The following is a 20366-nucleotide window of genomic DNA, read 5'->3' on the forward strand; positions in this document are numbered from 1 at the left end:
GCTCCGCGGCATGTGGGATCCTCCCGGACAAGGGCTCGAACCCACGTCCCCTGCATTGGCAGGCAGATTCTCAACCACTGCGCCACCAGGGAAGGCCCCGGCAAAGCTCTGATTTGCAAGAGATGAATGTCCCAACCAGCCTTGTCTCTATCTGAGAAAACACCTGGGTGATTTCTCATTTTCTGACAGGGGAAGGGGGTGAGCACGGCTGCAGAAGGCCTCAGTGACCAGCTGTGATTTTGTGGTTTGAATTTATTTTTGTGAACCTGTGTGTGTGTGTGTGTATAAAAACCTGCATTTCCTTAGCCCATAGCGTCAGGTTATGAATGGACTGTGGAGCCTCCAATGGCCCTTTGCTCTCCCATCTGACACCTACTCAACAGCTTAGCTACTTCCTGATCTTCGAGAGCTCTCTCTCTCTTTTACACTCCCTTTCTCCTGTTCCAGCTCTTTCCCTGGCTCTCTCTTACCCCTTAAAGGCTGGGCAAGCTCCCTACCTCTTCCAGGCGGGAGGCCAGCATTCATTTCTTGTTGGAATGCAGGGGACAACAAGCAGATCTCGGGAGGGGGCACAGTGGATGGGCTCTCCCAGTCAAGGACAGCCCAGGGAAGGTAACTGTGGCCCAATGAGATTTTATGGGGCAGAGGTCCTGCAGGAAAGAAGCCCAGTGGGTGGCAGGAGAGGTCCCTGGCAAGCTCCAGCTACGCCCTCTTGGCCTCAGCTCCCTCCCCCTCTTGCTGCAGGCACTGCCCAAACTTCAGGACAGCCAGAAGCCCAGATTGTTCAGGGCTGAGGGAAAGCAGGTGGTGAGCATGGGTGTCTCGTGGCTGTGACACCTGTCACCTGTGGTCCCCGGGGAAAATACCTTCCCATCACAGTCATCTAGATTCAAATCCTTTTCTGGCTGTGTCACCTTGGTCACATACCTCCATGTCTCTTGAGCCTTATTTTCCTGTTCAAGTGGGAGTGATGTGATAGAAATAATACCCATCACGACATTTTTGAGCATTTCTCTGCAGAGCTCCCTGTTCCAGGTGTTTCATACACACCTACTGCCCCAGGTTATGGTGAGGATTAAATGAGATGATCCACAGGAAGGACTGGGACAGTGCCCTGCGGGTGGAAAGCCCGGAGTTAACATCACTCGCTCCAGTATTAGGAGGACAGCTGGGAATGACAAAGCTGGGACCTGCACCCAGGCCTTTCAGACACCAGCATCCTGATGTTGATTGAGATACAGTACAGCCTTGGTAGCCACCCAGAGCTCAATAAGATTGATTGATTACAGGCATCACCAAGGAGCCCATATAAGCTAGAAACCTCTTTTTTTTTTTTTGGCCATGCCGTGTGGCTTGCGGGATCTTAATTTCCCCACCAGGGATTGAACCCGGGCCATGGCAGTGAAAGCACCAAGTCCGAACCAGTGGACCGCCAGGGAATTCCCCAGGTGCAGTATTTTGATCACCCTATCATTGCAAAGTACAACTCTCACTCAGCCCAGGACATGCTATGATAAAGCCATGAGTTATTGGGGTATTTTAGTTTCTGTTTTTGAAATTTAAGTGGATGACATGGAACTGGGTTTTTAGACTTTCACACACCCTTTGAGATGACTGTGGCATCCTGTGGGGAGCGGCAGGATCCAATCAAGATTTGGCAATTTCTGCTCCAGTGAGCCTGAATGTCAGCTTTGTTCTGCGTTTAGTATTTCCTCATCGAGAGATGGACTAATGGCAACATATGCTCTCCCAAGCCTATCAGGGGGCCATGAGCGGCTCCGGCTCCAGGCTGGCCTGAATGGGCTCCATAGGGTCTGGCTGGCAGTGAGCAGGGTTGCTGTTCTGTGCTCATGTTGATGAGACTGAAGACAAGCATGGAGATGGGGGTGGGGCTGGGGAGGGCCAAGGCTACAGAAGCCTAGGTCCTGGGGTAAGGACAGTTCAGCTCAGCAGCTCAAGAGTAGGAGGCAAGGCTGTGGGCAGGTGGCAAGGGCTGCCCCTGTTCATTCACTCATTCGTTCATTCAGGCACTGTTCTAGGTACTGGTGATACAGCAGTGAACAAAAGAGAAAAAAATCCCTGCCCTCATGGAGCTTAAGTTGGGGGCAGGGGGGAGTTGGGAGTGGGGAGACTGACAACAAATAAGAGAAGAAAACTAAATAAATAGCATGTTAGAGGAGTGGTAAGATGAAGGGAAGAGCAATAGAGTGAGGTGTTTGTTTTGTTATTCATGTTTTTGGGGGGGTGTTTTTTGTTTTGTTTTGTTTTTTTGGGTGGCATCATGGGGCTTGCAGGATTGACCAGGGATCGAACCGGGCAGTGAAAGCACCGAGTCCTAAACACTGGATCGCCAGGGAATTCCAAGACCCTTTTAAATAGGGTGATACTTGAGTAAAAATCTAAAGGAGCTGAAGGAGATCCCTGGGGGAAGTGCCTGGTAGGGAGAAGAAACAGTAACTGCAAAGGCCCTGAGGCAGAAATGTGCCTGGAGAGTTGAGCCTGACCCTCTCTGTTCCTCTGAAGTTACCACTCAGGGCCCCGGCCTCTGTGGTCACTCCTCATACATTCCTAAGGTCTTTCTGGTCGAATGGCAGAACCTTCCAGGCTAACTGAGGGCCTGGAAGAGATTTCTAGGGAAAAGTTCTGGGAGGGCTCTGCCATTCAACTGCAGGGTTGAATAAGTCCTGAGGTTTTGCCAAGCTTTTAACAAATGCACAAGGAATTTGCAAGAATGCAACAAATTCATTCCTGGACCATGCTCCAGAGCTGCTTAATCAGAATCTCTGAGGTCTGTGCCAGGAAATGTGCATTTCTAAGAGCCTCTAGGCATGTGGGAGCATCTTTACCATATATTCCATCCCATATCGATTTCCATGATTTTTCTCTCTTATATCTTCTTCTAATTGACTAGAGTGGAGTCTGCCATCTTTCATCTTTCTCAGATGAATATTTTGAGTTTGTCTTGGGGCACCTTGTCAGTCATTTCCTGGCAGGGAAATGAGGCATTCTGTAGGTAGTCAGCAGGTCTGTTCTGCTCCCAGACAGAAGGGGCTGATCTGAAAAGAGGTGACATGGGGTGAGGGGAGATAGTTGGCATTTGCATGTCTTCTCCACACGCTCCATCCCCCCAGCCCCGTGCCCATGGTGGGTGCGGGGGGATTTCTTAAGGATCTGATCCAGGTCAACAATGGGGCCACCGTCTGACCTTGTAGGGACTCAGGTGATGTTTGTAGAAGTAAAGAACACATGAATGAATAAACGCGAGTTTTGACAGGGAAGGACAGTAACAGTAAGGCTGTGGGCTTGTAAATACCCCTTCCCTAGCACGTGGGAGAATCTTCCATTCTTTCAGAAGTGTTCCCTCCACCGCACCCATCTCCCATCTCCACCCCCATCCCCAGAAGTGATGGTCCCCCAGCTTACTCTGTTTTCTCCTCCACAACAGAGAGAACTAGAGATTCGGGTGGGACGGGGGGGACCAACCTCCAGGCTTCTCGTGGTTCAGCTCCATTACCCTCCCACGCCTGACCACCCCCTCCTCAACGCACCGAGCCTAGAGCTAAGGTCAGTAGGAAGGATTCTCGAGTCTGCTCCTTCCCCGCTGTAAGACTTGGAGCTACTTCTGTGAACACTGAGCCTGTTTCCCCATCCTGGAAACGGGGCTGGGGACCTCTAGGGGGCAGGTCGGGGAGGGCTCGCAGCGCTGCAGCGGGCTGTAATTGGCCGGGTGCTGCCAGCGCACCTCCCCCTCATCCTCGGGCGCCGCGCACGCCACGCCCCTCCCCAGCTCGGCCGTCAGAATGGCGTTGCCGTGGCGACGTTCGTACAAAGGCCGGGCGGGCGCACGGGCTGCGGGCTGTCGCCTGGAGACTCCGCGGGAGGGCGGCAGGGCGGAGGTCAGGGCTTCTTGGCAGAGGACGAGGCGTGGGCTTCTTCCTCAGGCCAGGTGAGAGCGGCGCGCGAGGAGGCGGCGGGAGGAAACCTGGGCCGGAGGAGGCCAGCCCTGCGAGGTCAAGGGTGTTGGGATAGGCAGGGGACCCGGCGCCAGCCGAGTCCGAACTCTCTGATCCAGGCTCGGGTCGCCAGGAGCACCCCAGAAAAGGTGCCCCAACACCAGCCGTTCCTTCCTAAGTGCAGCCCCTACCTCGCCCCCCAAGGGAGGCGGCACGGGAGCTTTAAGCCTCTCCTGGGCACCAGCTCTTGGATGTCCTGTGGGTATAGCTGGGATTAAGAGAGGAACCCCTGTATCCCCTGATTTATGGACAACACCCACCCAATGGTCAGAGACACACACACACACACACCCGCCCCTTACCTGAACTCCCCTTCTTTAAGGAACTTTGAGGCCACTGTAAACCTCAAAAGAAAGTTTGCTCCTATAGCCCAATTCTGAGCCATCCAAAGTGGTCGGGGGAACGCAGATGACTGAAGCCCTTTTGCTCTTTCCTGTGGCTGGTGCTCCATGGCACTGAGTAAGAACGAATTCACAGAGCTCCACACATTCAAATTACTTTGACAGTGTTTTCACGCAAGGAAGTGATGCACAGGGCAAAATGAAGGTGGAGAAACATTGTCCAATCCAAAAGCTAAAGAGATAGAATTTAGGTTTTCCAAGGCGTCATCTAAGCTAGATACTGACAGGAAAAATGAAAGGTAGTTACTATCAAAGCTTCCTAGCCAGCTGGCTGTACTGACTTGCTTTGAGGTGTCCTTTGTATTTTCATTCACTCAGCAAGTGTTTCCCAAGCACCTACTATGTGTCAGGTTCTGCCCCCCCGCCGCCCCCTACCCTGGAGAAGGGGTAATGCACAGAACTGGCAGGAACTGCAAAGGGTCTGACATTTGACCCTGTTTGAAAGTTAGTAAGTTAGCCTGCCCAGCTTATAGTTCCTGGCAGAAGACAAGAGACTCCTAGGCCAGAAACAAAGAACTTGATTACTCACAGCACAGCCGACATAACAGGCAGCAGAGCTGCATATGCACATTGGTTCCTGTTGCCCTGAAAGTCCCTCGGGGTGGTGCAGAGCAGCCAGTGTGGATGCTGTGCGCACAGTGGGTCTGTGTCCCAGGTAAGGAACTCCAAACTCAGGAAACTGCAATCTTTGAAAGGGGCTGCTAGCAAACCTGCCCAACTTTTGCCCCAGAAGGAGCCGTTATCTTTATTAGAAACATTACCTCTGTCCTCCCAGGCTGTTTGCCATACAAGCAGCCTCGGAAAGTGAGTGCAGGACAAAATCTTTCAATGCCTTTGCTCTGAAGATGGGTACAAACACAAAATACCCATGAAGAATCGCTTCTGAACAAAATGAACACAGTCCTGGTTTTCCAGGAACATATATGTTAGTGAAAGAGAAACCAACAGCAAGCATAACTAAAGAAAGGAACAAGAACATGTCAGAGAATGATAAGTACAAGGAAGGAAACACAGCAGGGGAAAACTAGCAGGGGAATAACATGACTGAGGGTGCCTTTAGCCAGAGTGGTCAGGTGGTTGCCCCGAAGGGGGACGTCTGAGCAGAGAGAAGACCCCAGCCTTGGGGACGTCTGGGGTGAGAGCTAAACAACAAATATGTGCATAATCCAAGTTTAAGTTTTCGATTAGTGGCGTTTCCTGTGGTTTTCCTGCAGAAGAGACATTTCTTGGAAGTTTCCATTTTAGCTTAATTAGACTTGAATGTGTTGCGTGCTAACATGGTCCTCTGCAATTGAAGATTAATAACTGAAGGCAGCAGAGCATGGTTCTTTGGGAAGAGGAAATGTCTTTTCCCCTGTATACATGACAGCGAACTTAATCAAATCTATTTCTCATTATATGAAAGCATCAATATTTGTGGGACATCCACAGGCCTCAAAGTTTACAAATATAAACTATCCAGCTTATTTTTATTTCTCTTACCCCCAGGTAGGGTCTCGTCTTCCTTTCAGAGGATAGAATGCTGGTTTCAAGGACTTTCTTTTATTACATGTGCCAAGTGTCAGCAGACAGTGCAATTCCCCCACCCCTACTCTGCCCCACCAGCAGCAATGGAGGTTTGTACACTGGTTACATGCAAAGGCCCAGAGTTGTCACACACTTACTACTGTGTGACCTTAACTTCTCTGAGTCTCAGTTTCCTCATTTGTAAAGCGGGACAATACTGACACCTGCCTCGCAGGGTGGTTCTGAGGATGAAAAGAGGCCATGTGTGTAAAAGGATAGCCCAGTGCCTGGCACTTAGTAGGGATTCAGTGATGGAATGATGATGGAGATGTTGATGGAAAGCAGAGCCAGACAGGAGACCCTCTACGGTCAGACCTAGAGATTTTAGTTTTTATCCACAGTTTAACAACTTCACACTTCAGTGACCTTTCAGTTGAAAAGAGACTTTGGGGACTTTCCTGGTGGCTCAGCAGTTAAGAATCCACCTGCCAATGCAGGGGACTCGGGTTCGAGCCCTGGTCCAGGAAGATCCCACATGCCTCGGAGCAACTAAGCCAGTGCACCACAACTGAGCCTGCACTCTAGAGCCAGCGAGCCACAGCTAGGGCCCTAGTGCCGCAACTACTGAGCCCACGTGCTCCAACTACTGAAGCCTGCACACCTAGAGCCCATGCTCCACAACAGGAGAAGCCACCACAATGAGGAGCCTGCGCACTGTGAGGAAGAGTAGCCTCCGCTCGCCGCAACTAGAGAAAGCCCACATGCAGCAACGAAGACCCAACAGAGCCAAAAAAAAAAAAAAAGGAAAAAAAAGAAAAGAGACTATGTTTGACATGGCACTGAGATGGATCAGAATTCAAATATCATGTGAATTATCATCAACATCTTGGAACCAGCTGAAGTCACTGAAATTTTTATGTTTTAAAAAACATGTATATATGGGCTTCCCTGGTGGCACAGTGGTTGAGAGTCTGCCTGCCGATGCAGGGGACACGGGTTCGTGCCCCGGTCTTGGAGGATCCCACATGCTGCGGAGCGGCTGGGCCCGTGAGCCATGGCCGCTGAGCCTGTGCGTCCGGAGCCTGTGCTCCGCAACGGGAGAGGCCACAACAGTGAGAGGCCCGCGTAACGCAAAAAAAAAAAAAAAAAAAATTAAAATAAATAAATAAATAAATAAATAAATAAATAATAAAAAACATGTATAGGGCTTCCCTGGTGGCGCAGTGGTTGAGAATCTGCCTGCTAATACAGGGCACATGGGTTCGAGCCCTGGTCTGGGAAGATCCCACGTGCCGCGGAGCAACTAGGCCCGCGAGCCACAACTACTGAGCTTGCGCATGTGGAGCCTGTGCTCCACAACAAGAGAGGCCGCGATAGTGAGAGGCCCGCACACCGCGATGAAGAGTGGCCCCCGCTTGCCACAACTAGAGAAAGCCCTCGCGCAGAAACGAAGACCCAACACAGCCAAAAATTAATAAATAAATTTTAAAACCATGTATAGGATTTACTTTGAAATGCATTAAAATATAAAATGTATAGATGGGTAGATATGTGATAAAGCAAATAGAACAAAATGTTGATTGTAGAATCTGGGTGGTGGTTCTATAGAAGTTCACCATCCACTTCTTTCAACTTTTCTGTGTGTTTGACATTTTCATAATAAAATGCCAGCAAAAGATACGTACAGAGTCTTGACCGTACAGCCAAGCTATGATCTTGATATTTTGTCTTTGGAAATCATTTTTTTCAACCTAAATATATGAAGGAATGCGGTGACTTAAAAAGAAAGTATCTTCTAATGCCCATTTCCTTGATGACTGACTCTTCCACACTTTAAGAAGCTCTGTAGAAGTTGGGGTTTCTTGAGTCAAAGTTCAGAAGCCCAAGATTAATAACAGTCACAATCACAGTAGGACAAATGGGTGTTTAGTGTAGCAATCACCATTCTAGATGCTTCACATTTAATCCTCACAAAACTCTTTGGGATACAGAGTATTATTAGCCCCATTTTACAGATGAGGAAACAGAGGCATAGAGAGAGAATAAGTAAATCACCCAGAGTCACAGAGCTAGTAAGTGGTGGGTTAGTAACACTGAGTACTTGATTCTGTCAGATAACTAACCCCAAACTAAGCTTAATGGGAGGTGGAGAGCGGTTATCAGTGGAATTCGGATTTGTTTGTTTTTTTTTGTTGTTGTTGTTATTGCTTGTTTGTGCTCTGAATTACATAAAGGATGTCCTCTTGTGATCAGAAGCAAGCTCATCTATGCCGGCTATCACTGTTAAAAGGACAGTCTTAAAAATGTGCGGAATTATCATTGTGATCATTGTTAAATCCAGCTATCCACTCCTACCTCTGCTGACTTCTCCTGTGGACATTATGGTGTATTCCCTTCATTCTAAATATGACATTGAATAATTAGAGGACTGTATTTTTCTAACAAAATTGTTTTCTGAAAACCTTTTATAGGGAAAGCAGAGAATATGAAAGCCTATCTAAAGAGTGCAGAAGGCTATTTTGTCCTGAATAAAAGCACTACGATTGGAAGGCATGAAAATTCAGACCTTGTTTTAGAGGTAAGACCTCTTCCTAGCCAGTCCCCGACCCTCCCTACCCCTCACACCACCAAAAGTCCTGGCTGTTCTGTGGACTCCAGTCTCTTGTAAAGCACAGCCTCTGGCTAACAGTCCCAGCCTTCCTCGGTGTGCCACCAATAACCATTCCCCACATGTGCTGGGTCTCCCTGGCACATGTGGTAAGAATGAGCACAGTGCAAAGTGCGATGGGCCCTGTGTCCTTTGCTGACTGTGTGTGCAGTGTCCCACCCTGATGGCGCGGTTTGGAAGGTGGGCCTACGTAGAGCTGATGCTTGACCTTCACCTGCTCCGCGTCTGGCAGCCACGGCCACCTGAAGTGCCCAGCTTGAGCAATGGCCTCTCGCCCTTTCCAGAGCTTCTGGAGACTACGGGCCCCTCAGAGCCCTCCCCCGCCCCTGTACCTCCAAGTAGTAAATCAGGGTAAGCCCTGGGCATGGCCTCAGTGCTCTCTCACTTCATTTCATTCCATTCTCTGAATTAGCTGTGGCTTGGTCCACAGTCCCAGCTCATTGACAGCCAAGGAAGTTGGAAGAAATTGTAAGTAAGGAATTATAAAAACAGTGGCTTTGAGCCTTTTAACATTTTGAAAGGGATTAAAATATTGAAGCAGAAAGAGAAATGCAATGGAATCCCTTTAGGACTGTGAAAGGCAGACCACTGTCAGACTTCACTCAACAGAGTTTTTTAAACTTTATTTTGAAATAATTATAGATGCACAAATGGTAGAGAGAATGGCACGAAGCATGTGTGGAGTCCTGTGCCATTTTACCACGTGTGGATTTGGGTGTGGCCCTCAGGATATAGGAGTATTCCATCATCAGAGATGTCCCTTGTGATGCTCCTTTTATAGTCACAATTCCTCCTCCCACCATCGTCCCCACGCTCCGAAAACCACTAATCTGTTCTCCGTCTCTATAATTTTCATCATTTATCTATGACCTTTGCGATTGTTTTTTTTTTTTTTTTTAGTCATTGTAATGCCCTTGACATCCATTTAGGTTATTAGCTTGTTCTTTTATTGCTGAGTAATAGTCCACGGTATGGACGTATCACCTATGTTTAACCATTCACTTTTTGAAGGACATTTTGTTTCCATTTGGGGCTATTACAAATAAATGTACTATAAACATTTGTATACAGGTTTTTGTGTGAACATAAGTTTTTATTTCTCTGTGATAAATGCTCAGGAGTATGATTGCATGGATTAACATATGTGTTTATATAGATTCGGTTTGTAAAGAAACTGCCAGACTTATCCAGCATGGCTGTACCATTTTTCATTTCCACCAGCAATGTATGAGACACATCCTCACCAGCAATTAGCATAAACACTGTTTTTCATTTTAGCTGTTTTAGTAAGTGTGTAGTGGTATCTCATCATAGTCTTAACTTGCATTTCCCAAATCGATAGTGATGTTAAATGTCTTTTCATGTACGTGTTTGCCTTCTGCATATCCTCTTCAGTGAAATATCTCTTCATATCTTTTAAGTGTCTCTAATCGAATTGTTAATTTTTTTACCATTGAGTTTTGAGAATTCTTTATGTATTTTAGATATGAGTCCCTTGTCAGATAGATGGTTTGCAAATATTTTCTCCCATCCATAGCTTGTCTTTTCATTCTCTTAGCAGAGTATTTCACAGAGCAAAAGCTTTAACTTTTGATGAAGTCCAGGTAGTTATTTTTTCTTTTATAGATCATGCTTTTAGTGTCATGTCTAAGAACATGCCACCAGGTCCCTGACCCTGAGGATTTTCTCTTATGTTTTCTTCTAAGTGTTTTATACTTTTATGTTTAAATCTATGAACCATTTTGGGTTCACTGTCGTTTATGATGTGAGATTTAGGTCAAAGTTCATTTTTCTTGCATGTGGATATTTAGTTGTTCCAGAACCATTTGTTGAACAGACTATCCTTTCTCCATTGAATTGCTTTTGCAAGTTTGTCAAAAATAATCTGGCCATACTTTCTATGGGGGCTACTTCTTAGTTCCCTATTATGTTTCATGGATCTATTTGTCATAATGGATCTACCATTATGAGATAGCCTTGATTACTGTCGCTATGTAAGTCTTAAATCAGGTAGAGTGATTCCTCCCACTTTTCTTTAAAAAAATTTTTTAACCTATTCTAGTTCCTTTGCCTTTCCATTTACATTTTAGTGTAAGCCTGTCTGTATATACAAAATATCATGCTGTAATTTTGATTGGAATTGTGTTTAATCCTATATAACAATGTGAGAATAATTGATATACTCCTACATTGTCTTCCAATTCATGAACATGGTATATTTCTCCATTTATTCAGTGTCTCTCATGAGTGTTTTGTAGTTTTCAGCATACGAGTCCTGAACATGTTTTGTTAGATTTACACTTAAGTATATCTCTCTCTTTTTTTTTTTGAGTGATTGTAAATGGTATTATATTTTTAATTTTGGTGTCCACATGTTCATTGACAGTATATAGATATACAGTTGATTTTTGTATGCTTCTTGGTATCTTGGAACCTTAACTGTACTTTCTTATATAAGGGCTTTTGTAGATTTCTTGGGATTTTATACATAAACAATCATGTCATCTGCAAATAAGAACAATTTTATTTCTCCTTTCAGAAAAGGAGATGTGAATGCCTTGAATCTTCTTTTCCTTGCTTTATTTCCCTGGTTAAGACTTCCAGGACTCTGCTGAACAAGAGCAGTGTATAAATCCTTATATTCACTTGTTCCTGACCTTAGGGGAAAAAAGTCAGTCTTTAACCGTTAAGTACGAGGTTAGCTGTAGGGTATTTATACATGTTCTTACCAAGTGAGAAATTTCCCCCTTTATTCCTAGTTTTCTGAGAATGTTTATTGTAAACGCAACAGATTTAAAGATAACTCCATGAACGTCCCCGTGAGATTCTCCTCCATGATATGGTCTCCCTTCAAGGACACAGAACATCTGTTCAGTGTGCAAAGTGGGAGGAAAAAGAAGAAGAAGAAGAACTGTAGTTTCTTCTTTATCCTAACAAGGCATAGATTTGGGGTAGTTTTATTTCCTGTCTGGCTAAAGTAGAGACAGAGATCTCTGTTTTGAACCTGACTATGATATTAGAAAACTGTAGTAATTTTTAAAAGCACAGGCTTTGGAGATAGACAGAGCTGGGTTTGAATCTCATTAGGCTACTTTGTGGCTGAGTGACTTCAACCAAATTACTTAATCACTCTGAGTTCCTTTTCCCTGTCTGTAAACCTCTTACCTCACAGGTTTATTCTGAGGATTAAGTGAGAAATGCATAGAAAGAGCCTGGCATGTGGTGGTCAGTGAATGACACAATGATCATTATTATGGTCTCCTAAAACAGAGACTGAGAAGAATCCTCAGAGGTGCACAGGGTTGAGATGAGGATCCACTGACATTAATAAGCCATTTGGAAAAGGGAACTAATGAGGACAGTTATTAACTAGACAGAAATTGAGTTGCATTCATTGTATATAAATAATTGACTGCTTACTGCTCCTCGGACTTAGCTTAAGAAATACGTCACTAGGCTTCCCTGGTGGCGAAGTGGTTGAGAGTCCGCCTGCCGATGCAAGGGACACGGGTTCGTGCCTGGTCCGGGAATATCCCACATGCCGCGGAGCGGCTGGGCCCGTGAGCCATGGCCGCTGAGCCAGCGTGTCCGGAGCCTGAGCTCTGCAACGGGAGAGGCCACAACAGTGAGAGGCCCGCGTACCGCAAAAAAAAAAAAAAAAAAAAAAAAATTCAGGGATTTATATTACTAAAAAGTCATCATTGCATTTACCCAGAGGTTACATCTAGCAAATAAAAAAGATTGTTTATTTGCTTGGATCAATCCTAAAGAATAGGCAGTCATGCTTCTAAAGATTTCTACTCATCAGCAAGGCTGACATGTTGTTTGACTATTGGTATCATAGTATTTCGACATCATTTACTCTTTCCGATAATGGAAGGTAGTTACATGCTTCTTGTTTTTAAAAATTGGGAGAAAGGAAAATATAAGGAAGAAAATAAAGGTCACTTGTAATCATTTGGCTCAAGGAAATATCAATATTGATATTTGCAGGGTTTTACCCTCCAGACTTTTTTCTATATCCTGTAAGGAGTTTGGTTCCCTAAGGCAATAGGAAGCCTGTTTATAGCCAGGCTAGTGAGAACTGTTTATAGTCAACAGTGATAACTGTTGTTATCACTCATTCATTGCACAGTATTTACCCAGAGCCTCAGCACCGAGCCTAGTCTAGGGGTACAGTGATGGCAGAACTGGACATGGTCCCTGCCATCAGGAAGCTGCCAGGAGAGAGAGAAATAAGTCAAATGATCCCACAAAGGTGTGACTAATTCCATTCCAACATTGGGGCTGTAAAGGAAAGGAATATGGAAGACAAGGAGGACTTAACTAGACAATAGGAGAAGGGAATGGCATGTGCAAGGGCCCTGGGGTGGAAGAGCATATTGTGAACCCAAGGGACTGAGAGAAAACCAGGGCGTCCAGAAGTCAGAGTGGGAAGGAGGAGGGCTAAGGGACAAGTCGGCCTCCTTCATGTCACCATAAGGGTTTTGATCTTTATCTGAAAGCAGTGGGAAGAAGGCTTGAAGGATTGTAAACAAGGGGGAGACCTGCCAGTGAACATCCCAGCTGCTGTGTGCAGGCGAGCCATCAGGAGCTCTATTCACAATCTCCCCTCTCCCATTTTACATGGCTCAAAAGCCTCAGCCTTGCTCATTTCACAGCTAAACCTTGCAAGTTATAATTTATATGATTTGATGTGCCTTGTAAACTGTAATCTTTAGAGTTGGATGTGGCTGTTATTTAAACTCTGCTGAGAAAGGGACTCAGTTCTTCCAGAATGAAGAAACACCAAAGCCAGTGGTTGTTGGATTTTCCGCATGTTTAAGAGTGGTTGTTCAACATGAACTCCTAGGCATTCTGACCCAGTGGGTTTGGGGTAAGGCCCAGGAATCTTCACATTTATATGCTCCCCAGGTTCAGGTGGGGGGAATGGAGTCCCCTGGAGTTGGCTCCAGGACCACACTTTGAGAACCCCACCATCAGTGCTCCCTCCCTCTCCGTTCTTGATCAGCAGAACTCCTGCTTGTGTGTGTGTGTGTGTGTGTGTGTGTGTGTGTGTATTCTTTCAATAAACTTTGTTTTGAGGAAAAGAGAAGCGAAGGGTAAACAATGAAGGGCTGACTGACCCTACCCCTCCCCAGGGACTCCCCCAGTCCCACCCTGGGGAAGTCCTAGGATCCCTAGAAGACTGAGCTCTAGGACAGCCCAAGTCAGCGCAGGGCTGCAGCTACGAGGGTGGAGATGGAAGAGAAAAAGAAAGAACAGACATGACAGGGGGATGAAATGCTGGTGTCCACCCCTCACCCTCGGTGATCAGTGTCCTGCCAGCCATCTCCTTTCTCATGGGTGGAGCCATCTCTCCAGCCTGTGTCAGCCCTTCTAGCGTGGTATCTGAGGGTCGTGAAGCCAGACTGATCTCATACACACACCCCAGATCCCATCCAGCCGGATGACTCTCGTCCCTTTTCCTGGCCCCTGCCAGTTCTGGGCTCCCTCTCAGAAAAGAACCAGAGCCTACACCATAATCTTGTTTATTATTATTAAACAAGGCTGCTGGGATTCTCCTATTATTTGCATCATTTCACGGACGTGCAGGTATGTCTGCTCTGTCAAAGGACACATACAGCTGTAACTCTGATGGGCATAGCCAAATTGTCCACCAGAGGTTTCCGGATGTGGTGTCCTGCCAGCAGTGGACGCCCGTCTCCCACTCCCTCCCCAGCCTAGGGTGCTGACCCCCCATTGGATGTTCACTGATCTACGGGGTGAAGTATGGTACCTGTGTAATTCACATTTCTGTTATTCTAAGCGAACACCTGCATTTTGGGACATAAGGTGACAGGTGGACTCTCTGTGGGGAAATCCACGGAATGAAACAGGCCTGGGAGGGTGCACTTGCTGGCTCCCCATCTGCATCACGCTTGTCCTCCTGCCTGGGTCGTGCTCCCATCCTCCCCCCTCACCCCCACCTCACCCCTGGCTTCTCCCCAAGTGCTCCTTGCTCTGGGGGTTCACCTGTTTGGTCTCACCAGTCCTCAGGGAATGTTTTGTCCCCTGTTTGGGAACTGGCGGCTGATTTCATTGGTCAGTACCCACCACAGCAATTGATGGGACTAGTTTCTCACCAGCAGATGGAGGGCTTCCAAGAGGAAACGTTCAGAGGAAAGGGCTAGATCGTGATCTCATTTTTCTTTTTTTTTTTTATTGTGGTAAGATATGCATAACATAAAATTTACCATCTTAACCACTTTTATTAAGTGTGCAGTTCAGTGGCATTAAATATATTCACACTGTTGTGCAGCCATCACCCCCATCCATCTCCAGAACTGTTTGAATCTTGCAGAACTGAAACTGCACCCATGAAACAACAACTCCCCTTATCCCCCAATCCCAGCCCCCAGCAACCACCGTTCTGCTTTCTGTCTCTATGACCTTGGCTACTCTGGGTATCTCATATAAGTAGAATCATAACAGTATTTGTCTTTTCATGACTGGCTTCTTTCACTGAGTATAATATCCTTTCACTGAGTATAATGTCCATGTTCATCCAGGCTGTATCATGTGTCCGAATTTCCTTCCTTTTTTAAGGCTGAATAATATTCCATTGTGTGGATTCACCACATTTTGTTAATTCATTCATCTACTGATGGACACTTGGGTTGTTTCCACCTTTTGGCTGTTGCAAACAATGCTATGAACATGGGTGTATAAATATCTCTTCAAGGCCCTGCTTTCAGTTCTTTGGGATATATACCCAAAAGTAGACTTGCTGGATCATATGATAATTTTATTTTTAATTGTTTGAGGAACTGCCATGCTGTTTTCCATAGTGGCTGCACCAAGTTACATTCTCACAACAGGGCACAAGGGTTCCACTTTCCCTGCGTCCTCACCAACACTTGTTATTTCCCTTTTTTTTTTAATAGTAGCCATTCTGATGGATGTGATATGAAAGAAAGATCATAATCTTTTGAATAGCATACATAATACAAACAGCTACAGCATACATTTATGGACTACTTACTGTATCTCACATGGCTTTATACATCATCTATGTATGTTCTGTATATATATTTATAGAATTATATCCACAAAACAAATCCTGTGAAGGTGAGAACTACTATTATCATTATTGTCCTCATTTGATGACATGGACATGGGACTCAGAAAGGTTAAGGAACTGGCCCAAATCACACAGCTAGACGGTGGAGGTGGGGCTGAGTTTCAGACTGAGCTGACTCAAGCTTCTAAAAACAGAAGCTTCACTTTTTGAGTGTAAATTTAGCTTTGGGAACATCTAATATCTAAATTGGAAATTCTCAGTTAACTGAGATAACAAGATAATTGACTAAGCTAGGGAAATTCCACTCTGTGGAATCGAGAATGGGGGTTGTCAGTGAAATGTGAGATGAATGTTCTTGTGATCCTCATTCATGCAACAGACTGAGGTGTTGCCATCTAGGGGGGGATTTGGGTAAAGAGGAAACGTTGACCTGGTGCTTTCCCAGGAAGAGGAGCATTGGGGCTGTTAAATGGGGGCCCAGCAAGAAACACCACTTATCTCTCCAATACAGCCAGAGTAAGTCCTCTGCTTATAAGGACTGGTGGAGTTCAATTAGTCCCACCTGGATAACCCAGGATAGTCTCCCACTTTTTAAAAATTTTTTTAAAAGTTTTTGGCTGGGTTTGGTCTTCGTTGCTGAGCACAGGCTTTCTCTAGTTGCAGCGAGCGAGGGTTACTCTTTGTTGCGGTGCATGGGCTTCTCATTGCAGTGGCTTCTCTTGTTGTGGAGCACGGGCTCTAGGCACGCAGATTCAGTAGTTGTGGCTCGTGGGCTCTGGAGCGCAGGCTCGGTAGTTGTGGCACACGGGCTTTGTTGCTCCATGGCATGTGGGATCTTCCCGGACCAGGGCTCGAACCCGTGTCTCTTGCATTGGCAGGCGGATTCTTAACCACTGCAACACCAGGAAAGTCCTTAGTCTCCCTCTTTTAAGAGCACTGATTAGTAACCTTGACATCATCACAGTCCCTTTGGCCACGTCATGGAGCATATTCCCAGGTTCTGGGGATCAGGGCATGGGCATCTTTGGGAGACCATTCTGCCCAGCACATTAATACTACCACTTGACTGGACCGTTGCTTTGGGACTGGTCTGAGAGCTTTCTGGAAGAATCAGTAGGATCAATGCCACAGGCCACGGAGAAAGATGGCTGGATGAGCTGGCAGGTGATAATCCCGTTACCAAGAGGGCAGGAAGCAGGACTGGTTGAGTGAGCACCTGAACATCCCGGAAGCGGCCAGGCAGTTTGGGGCCTGGAGATGAACCAGGGGTTGGAAATACACACCTGCGAATCGAGGGGGTGGCACAGTGGCCCCAGCCCATGGACAGAGTGAGGAGGAAACGGACATCTGAGGGGAGAGGAGCCCGGCGTGGAGACCTGGAAGCAGTCAGAGAGGTGAGGGAGCCAGAGAGCTGCTGCCAGGCTGAGGGTATTCATCACAGAGACAGCTTGCTTTGTGCCAGGTACTGTTCTGGGCACTTTCGAGTGTATTAACTCATTTCATCCTTAGGAGGTTAGTGTTGTTTGCCCCACTTTACAGATGAGGGCGTTGAGGCACAGATAGGCTGATTATCCTGCCTGAGGTCACAGAGGGAGGCTGGGGCACTGGGCACCACGCTCAGGCAGTCTGATTTCAGGACCAGCCTCTCCTGAGGCCTTGCCGGTCCACAGGGCTCTCCCGGGGAGACCGGGGAGGAAGGATCCAGCTGACGGGGAAGCAGAGAAGCTTCTTCTTTCCTTCCAATCCCAGACCCGTCGTCTCACCAGCGCCTGGCCGTTTCCTCATATCCTTATTCTTTTGAAAACCCCATTTTTTTTTTTTTTACTATTTCTGCACTACATCCCTTTCTGGAGGCAGTGGGGGGATGGGGCTGGGGGATGGGATAGCCTAGAACCAAAAGGTTAAAAGAAATAGATAAAACACACACACACACACACACAAACACACACACACAAGTTAATTTCAAAAATGTTATCCCACTCCTTTGAACATGTCACCAAGCAGTACCTTTTGTCAATCCTACGAAGCCCAGCTTATCAAACTCATTTTTGCTGCTCAGGGAGCAACCAAAGAGAAGCAAAGAACCATGCCCCAGGCTGCACAGCTGGAAGGTAGCAGAGGTGAGACTTGAACTCAAGGCTTTCTAACTCCAGAGCCCATCCTCTTGCTCATAATAGAGAACATTTCCCATTTGCCCTATGTTCTCTTCTAAGTGCTTTAGTATGTATTATATCATTTATACGTCACCAGTAGCTTATAAGACTGTCCTTTTGTTACCTTACAGATGAGGAAGCTGAGGTATCACTTGCCCAAGGTCACCCTGCTAGGAAGTAGGAGAGCTGGACTCGAGCCCAGTCTAATAACCACCACGTTGCCCTGCTCCCCCAACCCCTGAACCACCAGGCCACGTGCCTCTCTCTGACAACTGTGTCACATGTCACAGGGAGGCCGACAGCCCGAGGAGGCCCCCGAGGGCAATGGCAGTGGGTTGAGGACCCAGCGGGAGAGGAACCTCTTGAAGCCATTTGACAATAAAGGAAAGGAAGGGGGAAGGGGCGGTGTTTCCAGGCCGAGGGGGTGGTGAGCACGTTCACAGGTTAGACGGAAGTTACACTGTCAAGGTGAGGATGCAGAAGAGGAGATGGTTGAGGAGAGGGACCAGACCAGGGTGGGATGAAGGCAGGACCACCCGGAGGCCCTTGGCAGCTAGGAGAAGTCTTGAAGGTCCCATCTAGGAGCTTCTCCATGCCTGGGAAGTCCAGGTCCTGGCAGGGAGCTGAAGGCACATTCACAGGGGTGTGGAGTGATGGAGGGGAGTTTCCTGAAGGGACTCCATAGGGAGTGGGCAGGGCTCAGAGAAACCACAAAGGATAGTGCAGGGCCCAGAGCTAGTATGAGTGAGGACTGTTCCCACCCCCAGAGCTGAGGGGTGAGGGGCAGGGGCATTTCCTGGGACCCGGAGACCCCGAGGGCTGGGTAGAGTCCTCTGAGGGAAGCTGTGTGGCCCCAGAGAATGGAAGCCAGGGGAGTAAGTACCCCAAGCTCTCTCCTCCCTGCTCTGATCTCTAACCCCCCCATTGGCCAAACCCAACCAGAAACCAGACACAAGGAGCCCATCAGCCCATGGATGTAGCCGCACAGGTGGGCCTGCTGGGCAGAGGGCGCCGTGTAAAGGGATGGAGGAGGGTCGGGAGAAGCAGACGGAGGATGCAGGCAGGTGCAGGAGGTGAAGACCTAGGAGGCTGTTGTCAAAGTAGAATGAAAAGCCTGAGAGCAGGGACCTGCTGGCTGGGGGGCCCAAAGGGCACTGGGCCAGCCTCAGGACAGAAGTGTGAGGGTGGCAGGAGGGTTTGGGGGCCAGGATGGACTTGAAGGAGCTGGTGAGCTTGAGCAGGGCCCAGGCTGGGTGAGCATAGGGCATTACCCATAGGGAGCAAACAGGGAGCAAAGGCTACGTGACTCAAGGAGAGGACGAGACAGAGGATAAGGAAGGCCGGGAGTGGGAGGTTATGGTCTGAGATGGGGCTTCCCAGTGCCAGGTGATGCAAGGTTGAAACCTAGCTCCAAAGGACGGTTCCAGGTACACGTCGAACCTCAGCGACAATGTCAGTGAACCTCAGGGCAATGTCATAACTAAGTCAGCTTCCCGAGGAGGCTTCCTTAAAGCACAGGGGTCGTCAGAGCAGATGGTCATTGTTAATAGAAGTTTAAACGTCTCAATATTTTATGGACTCACTATATACTTTTTAAAGACATTTTCAATGCAGGAGCCTTAAAAAATGCACTTGTTTTGTATATTAGGTCCTGCCTGTCTCCTCTCTCATTATTAAATCACTCTCTACTCTGAAAATCACAGGGTACAAATCAAAGGTACAAGTTTTGGAATTAGACTTGGGTTCAAACCCTGACATTGCCCTGTGCCAGCATCCTGATGTTGAGTGAGTCCCTTCATCTTAGCCATTTTTTAAATCGTGGTAAAATACCTATAAAGTTTACCGTCTTAACCACTTTTAAGTGTACAGATCAGTAGTTGTAAGTTATTCACATTGTTGTGCAACCAGCCTCAGAATTTTTCATCTTGCAAAACTGAAACTGTACCCATTAAAGAACAATTCCCCGTTTCCCCTTCCCCAGCTCCTGGCAACCCCCGTTCTATTTTGTTTCTATGAACTTGACTACTTTATGTACCTCACACAGTGGAATCATACAAAATTTGCTTTTTTGTGACACTTACTTCACATAATGTCCTCACGGTTCATCCATGTTGTAGCATGTGTCAGAATTTCCTTCCTCCTACACTGAATAATATTCCACTGTATGGATGGACCACATTTTGCTTATCCAATCATCGGTCAGTGGGCACTTGGGTGGCTTCCACCTTTTGGCAATTGTGAATAATGCTACTATAAACATGAGTGTACAAATAACTCTTTAAGTTCCTGCTTTCAATTCTTTGGGGTATATACCCAGAAGTGGACTTGCTGGATCATATGATAATTTTATTCTAAATTGTTTGAGAAGCCGCTCTACTGTTTTCCATATCAGCTGCACCATTTTACATTCTCAGCAGTGCATAAGTGTTCCCCTACTCTACATCCTTGCCAACACTTGTTATTTTCTGTTGCTGTTTGTTTGTTTTTGATAGTAGCCATCCTAATGGGTATGAGGTGGTATCTCACTGTGGTTTTGATTTGCATTTCCCTAATGACTAGTAA

The 20366-nt window shown here is 46.8% G+C and overlaps 1 protein-coding gene across 1 annotated transcript in view; it reads left to right on the plus strand.

The window, feature by feature from the left end:
• Positions 1–8405: 8405 nt before the first annotated feature.
• The window catches only part of LOC309808900 (forkhead-associated domain-containing protein 1-like), a gene marked incomplete at both ends in the record, with an annotated part of 100598 nt that continues 88637 nt past the window's right edge, over positions 8406–20366 (plus strand). Inside the window, one exon of the mRNA XM_082629471.1 lies at positions 8406–8498. Within this exon, the coding sequence (XP_082485597.1) occupies positions 8406–8498 (93 nt within the window). The remainder of the gene's footprint in view (positions 8499–20366) is intronic.

Source organism: Mesoplodon mirus, assembly GCF_964341445.2.
Source record: "Mesoplodon mirus genome assembly, chromosome: 7".
NCBI classification, from domain to species: Eukaryota; Metazoa; Chordata; class Mammalia; order Artiodactyla; family Ziphiidae; genus Mesoplodon; species Mesoplodon mirus.